The sequence below is a fragment of the Leucoraja erinacea genome, chromosome 2, assembly GCF_028641065.1.
Source record: "Leucoraja erinacea ecotype New England chromosome 2, Leri_hhj_1, whole genome shotgun sequence".
NCBI classification, from domain to species: Eukaryota; Metazoa; Chordata; class Chondrichthyes; order Rajiformes; family Rajidae; genus Leucoraja; species Leucoraja erinaceus.
Window position 1 is genome coordinate 58,746,512 of NC_073378.1, and position 14,989 is coordinate 58,761,500.

Sequence of the window (14,989 nt, forward strand, 5' to 3'; positions counted from 1 at the left end):
CAATGGGATCTTGAACATACATAATATTTTCTGTGGTATTCATAACACAATAATGATAAAAATATCTTAGTTTTGATCGCACCTACCAACATGCATACATTATTATATTACAGTTAATATGTACCAAGGGCAAATTTTTGTTCCAATGCTCCTCATTCACTTACATTGAAGTGATTGAAATCCATGTAAAGTTTAATTGGCATAATAAAAATAAAACCTCCGGAAGGGATTTATTACGTAGTTGGTTGGAGTCAGTATCAGCACAATTACCATATTAAACTTTGAATCTTCAGATGTCCTGGTTCAAGCTAAAACTAAAGACAAATAATAACCTCCTCACACATTCCCCTGCAAGTATCTCTGTCACTCCTTTAAAATATGCCACTTCTTTGAACAGCTCACATCTGAATCAGTCTCCATTTGATTACACTCCTTGAGGATGTTCATCTACATGTTCAATTAATAAAACAACGAGATTGGGGACATTTCTATTCAACCAGTCAATGGATTTAAGGAATATGTGGGGGGGGGTTAGAAATAGTCAGTGAGGTAAACATAATAGTTGAGTGGCAAATGACGACTGTGCTACCTTCCCAATATTTAACTGAAGGAAATAATGGGTCATTGGGGCTGTATTTTGTGACAGACCGCCTGACACCTTGCATGTCATTTTAATATTACACTTATCCCACCCCCCTGGATATTCCGGATTAATAAATTAAGGTTTTATCAACTAATTACAAATCAGGCTAATTACAAATCAATAACAGTAGCCAACTCTGAAACAAAGCGCTGAGCATTGGGATCCAGACATCACGGCCAACTGGCCTCAGTTCCCCGCTCACATCTGGCAGTGCTCTCCGTCGCAAACAGGGGCCACGGAGCATTTTTGAAAGTGGGAGGGGGCTGATCAATCACTGATCACTGACCTTGGGGGTACCCGGTGAGGGAGTGGAGCAACCGAGTGGGGGGAGTGTGTAGGAGGGGGGTTCCCCCCTCCCACTGTCGGGACATTTTGAAATTTGATGTATTAAAATCGTGTTTTAGTGCATTGCAGAAGAACGATTTCAGTGTTTTTTGTTTGAAGTATTTTTAAGAGGCAAGTTTTTAAGGGGTAACTTTTTCCACACAAAGGGTGGTGGGTGTATGGAACAAGCTGCCAGAGGAGGTAGTTGAGGCAGGGACTATCCCAACATTTAAGAAACAGTAAGACTGGATAGGACAGGTTATGAGGGATATGGTCCAAAAGCAGTTAGTGTAGCTGGGACATGTTGGCGGGTGTGGGCAAGTTGGGCCGAAGGGCCTGTTTTCGCACTGTATCACTCTATGACTACATTATACCTTCACCATGCATGAATGCTCCAAAATCAAGTGGTCAAGTTTTATTGCCATATATTCAAGCATAGAAACATAGAAAATAGGTGCAGGAATAGGCCATTTGGTCCTTCGAGCCAGCACTGCCATTCAATATGATCATGGCAGTTCATCTAAAATCAGTACCTCTTTCCTGTTTTCCCATATCCCTTGATTTTGCTAGCCTCAAGAGCTAAATGTAAATCACTTGAAAACATCCAGTGAATTGGCCTCCACTGCCTTCTGTGGCAAAGAATTCCACAGATTCACAACTCTCTGGGTAAAGAAAGTTTGTCGCCATCTCAGTCCTAACTGGCCTACCCCTTATTCTTAAACTGTGACCCCTGGTTCTGAACTCCCCCAACATCGGGAACATTTTTCCTGCAGTAAGTGAAAATCTAGCAGGCAAGCAGGATGCTTTCTCCAACCACCCCCATTTGAAGGCCACTATCTTCCACCGCTTCTACCCAGTGCTTGGAACCTACTTCCAGCAGCCACTGGTTGTTCTCCCGGATGCACTGAGCCGCAGCCTGGCCCATGCCGATCACCAGGGTGAATTTGGCACAGAGACTCTCGCGGCAGCGGCGCAACGCTTCCGACGGCCCCGGACTCTTGCACTGAGGCTGCTCCATGGCCGGAGCTGCAGCGAGCGACTCGCCAGCCCGGCAAACACTCGCCAGCCCCGGCTCCCCGTCCGCATCAGTCCCCGCCGCTGCTTCTGCTTCTATCCCTCCCTCCACCCCGGCTCTCCAACACCCGCGGCCCATGCAGTTGATATTAGTTTTGAAATTCTTGTCGGTCACAGAATTTCTCATGGCAGAGTCTCACGCTCAATGCGTGAAAGTTGGCAGCTCTGCTATAGTCATAAAGACGTGCACCACTTTGGCCCCTTGAGTCCACACCATGCATTCACAAAGAAATAGATTCTTTAAAACAAAAACTAAACATTAAAAAAGAAAATTGCAACACTCACCGTGGACAACAGAGGTAGTACTTATAACTTTGGAAAAGTCAGGAAGGATGCTGGGAAAGGGAATGCTGATCGTACTTCCACTGTGGGGACTTGAAAAGCCACTTGAAGCCGGTGAGATGGTGGCAAATGAATGATCTCCCTCGGAAATCCGTTTCTTTTCCGGCAATGGGGGATGGACATTCATACTCAAAACATCACGCATCAGGGGGGCACTATTTGGCGCCTGCCTGTTAGCTGCTGTATGCACTCCCTCCTGCAGGCCACCGATACCTGGGAGGATAGCGGCAGGGAAGTTCATGTTCAAAGCAGTGTTGCTTGATCCGGCAGGATAACTCAGTAAAATGTCTTGTTTTCCATTGCTAGGTCCGCTGTTGACACCGTAGTTCAGGCTGCTGGAATCTACAGGCATTGGAGAGGCTGCTCCAGTGCTGCCCTGGTGCAGGTTGGCAGTGAGACTCTCCGAAACATTCAGACGAATCGAGTGGTTGTTGGAAGAGACAACTTGCGATCCCGGAGAAGGCAAGTGTGGTGAGGCGGAGTTCTCCTGGTGTGGACTTCCAGAGATACCAGAAAACACTGAGGTGCCAAGGTAACTCCCTGTTGACCTACTAATCCCAGTTACAGATGGCTGAGGAGAAAACGCTCCTTTCTGGGTATTCTCCAACCAGGCACGTGGGCTATCGGGGAGAAAGGGAAAATGTCAGCAGAAAAGTAGCAAAATTATGAGTATAAAAACATAATCATTATAACCCAGCAAAGTAATTGCCAACTGGATAGCTCAATTCTGTGACAATAATGGTTAATTTTTACAAATAAATTGATTCTGTGCTAATGTATTAGTTGGAATTACGGTAAATGTTTGGCATTATATATTTTCAAAACCAACCATTAGATTAAAATTCAATCTTAAAATACATTTTAGGTGCTTTGGACAAGAAGTTGTTTGGTTTCACACATCAGAGCAGGAGCAGCCCACAATGTTTCGTGGAGACCGTTGCAACTCAGTTTGGCTCCTGCTCACCCCGCTGCCTGCCTCAAAACACATCAACACAGGGTGGCGCAGCAGTTGAGTTGCTGCTTTGCAGCGTCAGAGACCCAGGTTTGATCTCGACTATGGATGCTGACTGTACGGAGTTTCTTTATTCTCCCGGTGACCACTTGGGTTTTCTCCGAGATCTGCAGTTTCCTCCCACACTCCAAAGATGTACAGGTTTGTAGGTTAGTTGGCTTGGTATAAATGTAAATTGTCCATGGTGTGTGTGGGATAGTGTGAATGTGCAGGGATCGCTGGTCAGTGCAGACTCGGTGGGCCGAAGGGCCTGTTTCCGCACTGTATCTCTAAACTGAACTAACCCAAACTAAACCTCTTGCATTTGCACTCCATTTCCAGAACATTGGAAAATATCTTTGTGGTCTATGCCAGTCTGCCAATGCTGAAAGCATTGTCCTAGGTTTTACCAGTAGTATTAGACTGTGGGCGTACTTTCAATTGGAACTGAAAGAAAGAAAACGGGCATGTTGGCTAATGAACAACGACAAATGGATTTGGGAGGAGATTAACTGAGATTGAAACTGGATCCAAATTAAATATATTTAAATCAAAGGTTCCAAATCCTCTAATTTGTTTGATGGGTGGGATATATTATTTTTTGGAATGTGGGAAAGAAACATAATCCAATTTTTTTGTTATTCTGCAAGAAGCAGCAGACTGTGACTGCGTTTGACGGCATACAATGTTTACCCAGTGTTCAGGCTTCCTCCCAGCACATAACAAAATTCTGTTCTTTTGACAAACACCTTCTGAAGGCCAACTTTATTTACAATGGCTTGAGAAGGTGGGCTTTTGCATAGTGGCCGTCTTTGTCGTGCAGTGACTGGTGAGGAAATGTGGAGGTCTAGTAAAGAGGGCTCGGGGCAGAAGCACCACGAGGACTCTCCCCACACCAGTAGTTATTTTAGAAGATCTAGAGGAAAATGTCAAAATTGTTTAAACTGTTGTTCCTGGGATTCCGCATCAATCACAATAGACATAGATATGATCCCCCTACGGAATTCGCCATTTATGAAGTGTTTCACTGAAAACGATAGCAACTGAAATTAAGAGGAGACACAAGAAACTGCGGTTGTTGGGATCTGGAGCAAAACACAAAGTGATGGAGTAAAACAGGGGATCAGGTAGCATCTCTGGAAGACGTGGGTAGGCAACGTTTTGGATTGGGACCCTACTTTAGTCTGAAGAAATCACCTATCCCTTCCCACCATAGATGGTGCCTGACCCTTTAGATATTGAGAAGTTTTGTTTCGCTAAATTTAGAGATCCACGCAGAAACAGGTCCTTTGGCCCATCCAGTCTGTGCTGATCAGCGATTAACCTGTTCACTAATAGTATTAGAAAACACACTTTTACCAAAGCCAATTAACTTACCAACCTGTACGTCTATGGAATGTGGGAGGAAACCAGAGCATCCCGTGAAAACCCACACATTCTAATGAAGAACGTGCAGACTCCGTACAGCACCCATGGTCAGGATTGAATCTCGGGCTCTGGCACTGTAAGGCAGCAACTCTATCACTGTGCCACTGTACAGCCCTAGCAAATATCAACAATAACCCACCACCATCGGCCTGGCCTGATGCTGAGTTACTCCCACTTTGTGTTTTGCTACTGAAATTAAGATGAAAAAGCAAAAGAATGCCAAAAACTAAGTCACAAAGTTAAAAAATGCATATGCTAAATGTGTAGGAGGAAGGTGGAGAAATAAAATGAAGCAGTTTGGTGTCTCAAGCCTGCCATTCCACCATTTTGTTACTAGCAAAAACAAAACTCATTAAGCCCATGATGTTCATTTCTATAACCATATAACAATTACAGCACGGAAACAGGCCATCTCGGCCCTACAAGTCCGTGCCGACACAACTTTTTTTCCCTTAGTCCCACCTGCCTGCACTCATACCATAACCCTCCATTCCCTTCTCATCCATATGCCTATCCAATTTATTTTTAAATGATACCAACGAACCTGCCTCCACCACTTCCACTGGAAGCTCATTCCACACCGCTACCACTCTCTGAGTAAAGAAGTTCCCCCTCATGTTACCCCTAAACTTCTGTCCCTTAATTCTGAAGTCATGTCCTCTTGTTTGAATCTTCCCTATTCTCAAAGGGAAAAGCTTGTCCACATCAACTCTGTCTATCCCTCTCATCATTTTAAAGACCTCTATCAAGTCCCCCCTTAACCTTCTGCGCTCCAGAGAATAAAGACCTAACTTATTCAACCTATCTCTGTAACTTAGTTGTTGAAACCCAGGCAACATTCTAGTAAATCTCCTCTGTACTCTCTCTAATTTTTTTCGCTATATTTTACTCGAATTTCCGAAGTGGTCTTTGAACACTAATTCCCAGAATAGTTTTTCTAAACTGCGTTCATAGAATCATAAAGTTATGATACTACAAGATAATAGCCTTGCGGGTAACAGCTCTACAAGTGTTCATCCAGGTACATTTCCATTGTGGAATGGTTTCTGTATTCACGCTCTTTCAAGCACACAATTAGTTAAATAATTTATCTCTCAACTACTCCCTAGTCCTTCAATTCTGCTCTTTCATGTTACAGAGCGTCATGCTAAATGAGTGGCTTGGCCTCTCATGGTTTTATAAATCTCCCCTCACTGTTCTTTGTACTTTCCCCCACAAAGAAAATAAGTTAAACTCGTGCGTAATTCTCCAGCCCTGGCAACATCCTTTTAAAGCTCCTCGCCCTCTCTACCGTCATCACATACTTCCTGTAGGTTGATGATCAGACCTGTGCTCAGTCACTTAATAAATTAGCACAATATCTACAACCTGAACAGAAAACCAGGTAGAGGTTTATGTACTTGGACATCAGCCCATTGTTTTCCAACACTAAATTCCGGTGGGCTGTGATTGCTCTTATTGGAAGTGTCTGGCTCAAACAAGTGAGAGCTTTATTTGCATGCAAATGTACAGGACATCATATTACATACCATTTCCCAACGTTTAATCTAATTTCTAAACCCTATTGCATCCCTATTGCCAATTAAAAGTGAAGTCATAGAAAAAGCATTAATATAGACGCACAAGGTGTGTTTGGGTGTCTGCATTTCTTTTCAGATTCTTTGGGGAACCAACAGATCAATGACATTCCAAGTTATACTAGGCAGATCTTTTTAAGACACTCTTTCAGAAGAAAGAAAAGCAATGCTGTTCAAATGATCTGATATTAGTGTTCACTAATTCAACGCCGTCTGGTTGGTAATTTAGAATGCATGTAACGTAGGCAAAAACAAACACAGGCAGCAACGGCTAAAGATTGGGAATTGAAGTAAATGCAAAAAATATGCAACGTAGAGCACTTCAGCATAATTGTTTCTATAGCTGGTTCATGAAATCTGTGGCAAACTTATCAAAGGTTTTACAGATTGTGAAAAATATGATATACATTAATGACTGATGACAGTTTCTATCAGCGTTGGACATTTTTTTACTTGAATACAAGTAAAACGTTACCTTTGCAAAACTAAAAAAATGATACACGATACCAGACATGACAGAAGATGCTGGAGAAATTTACCAGAATAGCAGCTGAAGAAGCACGAGATCTTAAAAAAAGGGAATATCTTCCAGACCTAAAGTCAAGGTGGGGAGCATGACTGAGGGATCAACAAAAAATGCTGCAAACACTGCTCAGGTGCTGCCTGATCTGCTGAGAGAGAAACAGAGTTAACCTTTCAGTCGAAGACACTTTGTCTGGGACATCACATCTGATGAGGGGTGTGCAACTGAAATGTTAGGTCTGTTTCTCTTTCCCTGGATATTGCGTGACCTGCTGAGTATTTCCAGCATTTGCTGTTCTTTGGTTTCCAACATAATGGTGGTGTTCAATATCATAAAAGGGCTCTGATGGAATAAATATGGGGAAACTGTTTGCTGTGGCAGATGTGTTGGATAACCACCAAACACAGATTAAAAGTAACAAAATTAATACTTGCAACATGAATAAAAAACAATATTTGTTGCACTGATCATGACAATCTGGACCGGGGTGCCTGAAAGATGGCAGCAGGTTCAATAGTAACTTTCCTAAATGGAAATGCATGGATACACTAATGAAAATAATTTGCCAGGCTATGAGGGAAGAACAGCTCGAAAACCCTCTGATCCCGATTTCACACAGTCAGAAAGATCCTGTGAAATTAAACCAGTGGAATAAATTGTTTGTGTGATTCTCTGCCTGATTAATCAATTCTCCTCCTGCAGAGTTGACCTTCGACTGGTCAACTACTTTAATCGATTCCTGCGTTAATGGTGCTGAGTGGATTTCCCACAAATAAACCTGGGAGCCTATTCATTGGTGTTCAGCTCCCCAAACTCAAAGAAGACATCAAGGTATATTTGGTTCCAGATTGTTGTTGAAGAAAGTGCTGTTGCAAAGAACAATTTTCCAGCTGAGGACCATTGAACAAGAGTTTTAATGAATCTTAAAGCTTTTATAAAGTCAGTGAAGGAGACAGCTTATGGCCACACATGTGTAAAATCACATTGCTATTTTCATCTATGTACTCAGCATACTCCCCTCAGTGTTTATTTATTTTTGTTGAGCACATGCTAAACTTTTTTTAAACCCATATATGAATAAGGTAAAATAAAGAAAAAAAACAATTGTAAATTGAATTGAGATCAGCAGATCTCAGGTAGCTTTTCAGTCACAAACAATAGGGTGGGTGTTAACTTGTCATGCCGCCTAGTACCCAGAGAGTTTTTTTTCCCTAGTTTAGAGATACAGCAGAGAAACGGGCCCTTCATCCCATGGAGTCCACGCTAACCTGTCCACACTGGTTGTATGTTATCCAACTTTCTCATCCACTCCCTCCACACTAAGTGACAATTTACAGTGGCCAATTAACCTACAAGCCCACACATTTTTGGGATGTGGGAGGAAACCAGAGCACCCGGAGGAATTCCGCGCGGTCACAGGGAGACGTGCAAATTCCACACAGACAGCATTTGAGGTGTTATGTTTGAATAAAAACTTATGTCTAAGAAACAACCTACGTTAAGCCAATATCTGATTGGATTTGCAAAGCACCCAAAATCAAGATCAAGCCTAAACGTGAAATACAAACAACCTCGCACAATCACCAATGTCACCGCTCTCGATTGTAAAGTATCAACAGAAAAATAATATTGCTGTTATATGTCCACATGTAGTAATTAGGAACATTTATTGACTATTGAAACCCAATAAAAAGAATGTATGAAAATAAGAACTGCAGATGCTGTTTATTATTCGAAAGGACATTGGAGTAACGCAGCAGGTCAGGCAGCATTTCTGGAGACCATGGATAGGTGACGTTTCAGGTCAGAAACCTTCTTCAGAAGAATGGCATTTTTTTTTTGTGACTACTAATGTTAACATTTAAAACAACAAATATACTTGATATTACAAATAAGGTACCGTTGGATTAGAGCTGGCAGCTATTGACTCATTTGTCTGCAGGTAGTTTTTAAGGTTCCTACCTGTCTGTCCTGGGCACTTGGCTGTTGGAGGTCGAACACCCTGAGCTAAACGATCGCTGGAAAGGCGTATTAGTTGTTGGCGAATCGGTGTGAAACAGAATGCTGCTCACTGCTGCATTGTCTGAGCCCACTCTGGAACGATGAATGCCTTCCATGCAACTTCGGGGTTCTGCAACGTGAAAGAGAATATGCAATGAGTGGTTGAAATAACAGACGGTTCTGCTTCTAGGTCATTTAAAAAAAAACTGTAAGGCATGATTAAATACAAACAAAAAGGGAATAGTGCATATACAAACTGATGACACATCATCTACAGTACAGAAATATAGCTAAGACAGTGACAAAATATACCAGAATTTTTAGCCTTTCTAGTTTGTATGCCTCAGCACCATGTAACAGGATTTATTTACTCTTAATAACCTTAGTGTGCTTTCTGGCAAATAAAAACATTAACTTGCTGATCAGCTAATATTCTATTTTCCAACATGATCCCTACAGCTATTGTTAATGTGTTTTGTTTCAAAATATAGGAAAACCTGAGCTTCAGCCATTTCTATGTTTATCCATTAGTTTGTGGATGATGACTCTTTGCACCAAAAGCTTCATCCACTTATCAAAATGTGATTTATCCCTTGACAAATACAAATTCAGAAATATGTTGTGGTTTTTCTACAGTTCTAAAATTTCGGATTAGATTTTTTCAAAAACATATTTGTCTTAGCACTAGAAGAAGGAAAGAATAAAAAAAAACCCGCTAATTTTCAAAATTAACAGGAGATTAGAAGAGATAATGTATTGATGCAAAACAAGGCCAACGACAGCCTGAGCATCATTTAGGGGAGAAAAAATAAATCCATAACCACAGAGCATTCTTTTGAGCAAAACCTTGCAAGCATGTTGACACAAGCACAAAGACGAGATAAAGCTATCTGCAAATCAATGAAACATGACGGCTGCCGAGATTCCTGACATAGCAGGGATAACTTGCTAACATCAGAGACCATTATCCAAGGCAACTTGGAAATGATTCAAACAGGGACTTGTAAAAGCCTGCATTCTTAATCCGCATCACATAACTCACCCTTTCATCTACAAAGGTGACAGATACATCGGCACAATTATATGGACTTGCTTGTTCTATATATCTTATGAATCAGGGCAAAGGGGTCCCATTAAGTTTTCTTTTTCCAACACATCTTGTTCATTGAGATAGACACAAAATGCTGGAGTAACTCAGCGGGACAGGCAGCATCTCTGGAGAAAAGGAATGGGTGTCGTTTCGGGTCGAGACCCTTCTTCAGACCCTCGACCTGAACCGTCACCCATTCCTTCTCTCCAGTTTGTCTGTCCTAATGCGTTACTCCAGCTTTTTGTGCCTGCCTTCAGTTTAAACCAGCATCTGCAGTTCCTTTTTACACATTGTTCATTGAGATAATCTACAAACGCATTCCATAAGTCTACAAAGCCAGAAAGCAAAGTTTTCCTCTTTCCAACAGCACTATCACTGCTGTGGAAATTCTCCCTGAATTCCATCCTTTCACATTTAAAATGGGAGGAAAAATCACAACCCCTTCGGTTTTGAAGAATATGCTCATTTCTAGGCTCGGTAACTTGAAATATTTTGTTTTCGCACAGCTTTGCTTCAAGAATGAGTTCAATCTCTGGGACGCAAATCTCAAAACATAGCAGTAATGTCTTAAACCCTTTACATTATTTGCAATGCATTGAGACTCTCAAATTCACCTCATAATAGAATAGAATAGTTAGAATAGTTTCTTTATTGTCATTGTAACATGAACCATGTACAACAAAATTTTAAAATGTCAGCCAGTCAGTGCACCATTCAAACATTTCTAAAAGCTAACGATACATACAAGGTAAAATATTTAAAAAAGATAAACAACTAAAATAAATATCATGAAAATAGCACGCATAAACACCCAACCCTCCATCCTTCTGTCGGTTTCACAGTGTACCACAGTCCCTTAGTATGTATCGCCCCTACGTTCCTTGGCGGCTACATTTAGTGCCTTTATAGCAGTGGGGTAAAAACTGTTTTTAAGTATGTTCGTCCTTGTCCTTGTAGATCTGTACCGTCTGCCTGACGGCAACAGTTCAAACAGGGAGTGTACGGGTTGGGAAATGTCCTTTATAATACTCTGGGATTTTTTAATGCAGCGGGAACTGTGTAAGTCCTCCAAGGTAAGGAGAGGGCAGCCGACAATCCTCTGGGCGTTGTCAATGGCCCTCTGGAGCGCTTTCCTCTGAGCCGCTGTGCAGCTGGTGTACCATACGCATACACAGTATGTTAGGATGCTCTCAATGGAGCACCGATAAAAGGACAGCAGCAGTCTCTGAGTGATGTTATTCTTCCTGAGCACCCTCAGGAAGTGCAGTCTCTGCTGGACCTTTTTCAGCAGCGCAGAGGTGTTCACGCTCCACATCAGGTCCTCCTCAATATGGATTTCCAGGAAGCGGAAATCCGCCACCCTCTCCACACAGTCCCCTCTGATAATTAATGGTACCATGTCCGTTTTATTCTTCCTGAAGTCTATTATTATTTCCTTTGTCTTTAAGGTGTTGAGGAGCAGGTTATTTTCTCCACACCACACTGTCAAGTCAAGTCAAGTCAAGTTTATTTGTCACATACACATACGAGCAGCCTACGAGGCTGCTAAACAGCTTCCTACCACAGGCGGTGAGGCTGCTAAACAGTCACTCTGCACTCACAGTCATTTGACTTGACTCTGCGGCTGGCACGGACACTTTAATAACTGGCACTGGCCACTTAAATCAGCGGCCCCGGACATTTTTTTATGATTGGTTTACTGTATTTTAACATTGTGTTTTTTACCTGATTTTAACTATTTATTCTGTTCCATCAGGGACTGGATTGTTTTTTTAGTGTTATTATGTGAGAAGTGTTTTAAATTTCATGTGCGAGGCTCCGCTATTCACTGGGAAACGTCTTTTCATTTTGCACTGTACTTGTTGCTTGCAAGATGACAATAAAGGTTGATGATGATGAGATGTGCAGTGAAATGAAAGTGGCAATGCTGGCGGACTTTTGTGCAAAAGACAAACAACAAAACAACCAAACAAATTATAAACACAATCATAACACACATATTCTTTTACATGATAAATAATGGAAGGAAAAACACTCAGCAGAGTTAGTCCCTGGTGAGATAGGCGTTTACAGTCCGAATTGCCTCTGGGAAGAAACTCCTTCTCAACCTCTCCGTTCTCACCGCATGGCATCGGAGGCGTTTGCCTGCCCGTAGCAGCTGAAACAGTCCGTTGCAGGGGTGGAAGGGGTCTCCCATGATTTTATTTGCTCTGGAGTTGCACCTCCTGTTGTATAGTTCCTGCAGGGGGGGCGAGTGAAGTTCCCATAGTGCGTTCGGCCAAACGCACTACTCTCTGCAGAGCCTTCTTGTCCTTGGCAGAGCAATTCCCAAACCAGATGGTAATGTTCCTGGACAAGATGCTTTCCACCGCCGCTGCGTAGAAGCACTGGAGGATCCTCAGAGACACTCTGAATTTCCTCAATTGCCTGAGGTGGTAAAGGCGCTACCTTGCCTTACTCACGAGTGCTGAGGCGTGTGATGCCCATGTCATACCCTCGGAGATGTGGACTCCCAGATATTTAAAACAGTTCACCCTATCCACAGGATCCCCATTTATCCTCAATGGAGTGTACGTCCTCAGACGATGTGCCCTCCTAAAGTCCATGATCAGCTCCTTCGTTTTTTTGATGTTCAAGAGGAGGCTGTTATCCTGGCACCAGAGTGCTAGATCAGCCACCTCCTCCCGGTAGGCCTTCTCGTCGTTGTCTGAGATCAGGCCCACCACCACAGTGTCATCAGCAAACTTAATTATTGAGTTGGAGCTGAACCTAGCCACACAGTCATGTGTGTACAGGGAGTACAATAGGGGGCTGAGGACGCAACCCTGGGGCGATCCTGTGCTCAGGGCGAGGGACTCAGATGTATTCCCTCCCATCTTGACGTCAGCTGCTCCGCCTCATCCCGGTAGGCGTATTCGTCCCCCCCGGAGATGAGTCCCACCACCGTAGTGTCATCCGCAGATTTGACAATGGTGTTGCTGTGGTGGGCGGGGGTGCAGTCATGTGTGTACATGGTGTAGAGCAGGGGGCTCAGTACGCAGCCTTATGGAGAGCCGGTACTGAGGCTGAGGGCCGTGGATGTATGATGGCCCACTCTGACTCTCTGGCTGCGACCCGACAGGAAGCTATTTATCCACATGCAGGTGGAGTGTGGAAGTCCCAAGTCCCCCAGTTTGTCCACCAGTTTGTGGGGAAGGATGGTATTAAAAGCAGAGCTGTAGCCACAAAGAGCATCCGCACGTAGCTCCCCCGCTGCTCCAGGTGGGACAGTGCAGCATGGAGAGCTGTGGCTACAGCGTCCTCTGTAGATCTATTCGCTCTGTACGCAAACTGGTGTGAGTGCAACTGGCCGGTAGTCGTTGAGGCTGGAAATGTGGGGTTTTTTGGGCAAGGGGACTATGGTTGCGGACTTCAGACAGGGTGGAACAGTGGACTGGGCCAGAGACTAGTTGAAAATCCTCGTACAGACTCCAGCCAGCTGGTCTGCGCAGTCCTTCAACACGCGTCCAGAGACGCCGTCGGGTCCAGTAGCCTTCCTTGGATTGATGGCCCGCAGCGTGCGCCTCACCTCATGCTCCTCTATCTTGAGGGTTAAGCTGCTGTGGACCATGTGGTGTGATGTGGCTGTCTCCACTTCAAAGCGAGCAAAGAAGAGGTTCAGCTCCTCTGCCAACGAGGCGTCACCTTCCGCAGCACCAAGGTTGGTCTTGTAGTTGGTGAGATACTGGATCCCCTGCCACACCTGCCTACTGTTGTTACTGTCCAGGTGGTCCTCTATCTTCCTCCTGTAGTCTGATTTGGCCTCTCTGATGCCTCTCTTCAGGTTAGCTCGGGCCGTGCTGTATAAAGCCCTATCGCCAGACCTAAATGTCATTTTCATCAGAGACTGGATGAAAACTATTGGTGCTCTGGGGAACGGAAAATCATGGTGGAGTTGCTTAGGGGAAAAATCTGTGAGTTCCATGGCAAGGTAAAGTATTCAGCCTGGCTGCACATCTTTCAATTAATGGCAATAGAAACCAATGTCAAGCTTGTTATGTGTTTAAATGTAGAAACAAAGATCTGCTCCATATAAAAGGACAAAAAGTGCTGAAAAAACTCAGCACATCAGGCAGCATCGCTAGAGAACATGGGTAGGTGACGTTTCAGGTCGAGACCCAAAACCTATCCATGTTCTCCAGAGATGCTGCTTGACCTGCTGAGTTACTCCAGCACTTTGTGGTCCTCTAGATATATGTTTACTGTGGTCAGAATCAAAAGGTCAGTCTGATAGCAGGAGGAAATGCAATGAGATTTCCTGGAGAAGAAAACCGCATTCCACAAAAATGTCTCGACTTTTGACATCTGATTTACGTTGCATAAACATTGCGGTACTTTAGTTCTGAACCTGCAGAGTTCATGTGGAATACACACCTAAATATAGACAATAAAATGGCAGGCGAAGGTATCATTATATATGTTTATAGCTTCACAGAAAGACAAATTACATGGTCTGATCTAGTATCACTTGCATTTATGGGCACCTAAAGCAATGCAGGGAAGACCATTCATTTCAAAAGATACATCCTGCAACCGTCAGGAATGTGGTCACTCAAGAAGGTAAATGACTGCTTGGAAAACATGCAATCGAAGTGTGTGTACACAGCTGTGCTTTGGAGGGCTTTCTTAAAAACTTCGCTAATACCTCTTAGATCAGTACAAAATGAAATCTCCAAATTCAACCAAAAAGCATCATTGAACAGTAAGATCCAATTATACACATGCAATGTGACAAAATGCAAACACTTGCCCTATTTAATCTGACAAATGCTTTAGGAGTCCCATACTTCGATCAATTTAGAAAGATCAGAAGTTGTATGTTCCAGCAGAGTCACCTGAAGGCAATTTGTGACGGATTTCTAATGTGGGCATACGAGCCTTGCTCAATAATGTGTGTTCATGTGTATTACCTTTGCTATGTACAATTTAATAGGATTAAAAAGCTTATTTTCTACAA

General features: G+C 43.2%; 1 protein-coding gene across 6 annotated transcripts in view; it reads right to left on the reverse strand.

Moving 5' to 3' along the window:
- LOC129710317 (tensin-3-like) overlaps nt 1-14,989 on the reverse strand; it is a 484,648-nt gene that overhangs the window by 16,655 nt on the left and 453,004 nt on the right. For all 6 annotated transcript variants that reach the window (XM_055657243.1, XM_055657253.1, XM_055657263.1 and 3 more), the window contains 2 exons: nt 8,865-9,033; nt 2,327-3,003 (listed from right to left, as the gene is read on the reverse strand). In XM_055657243.1, coding sequence (XP_055513218.1) covers nt 2,327-3,003; nt 8,865-9,033 — 846 coding nt within the window. The remainder of the gene's footprint in view (nt 1-2,326; nt 3,004-8,864; nt 9,034-14,989) is intronic.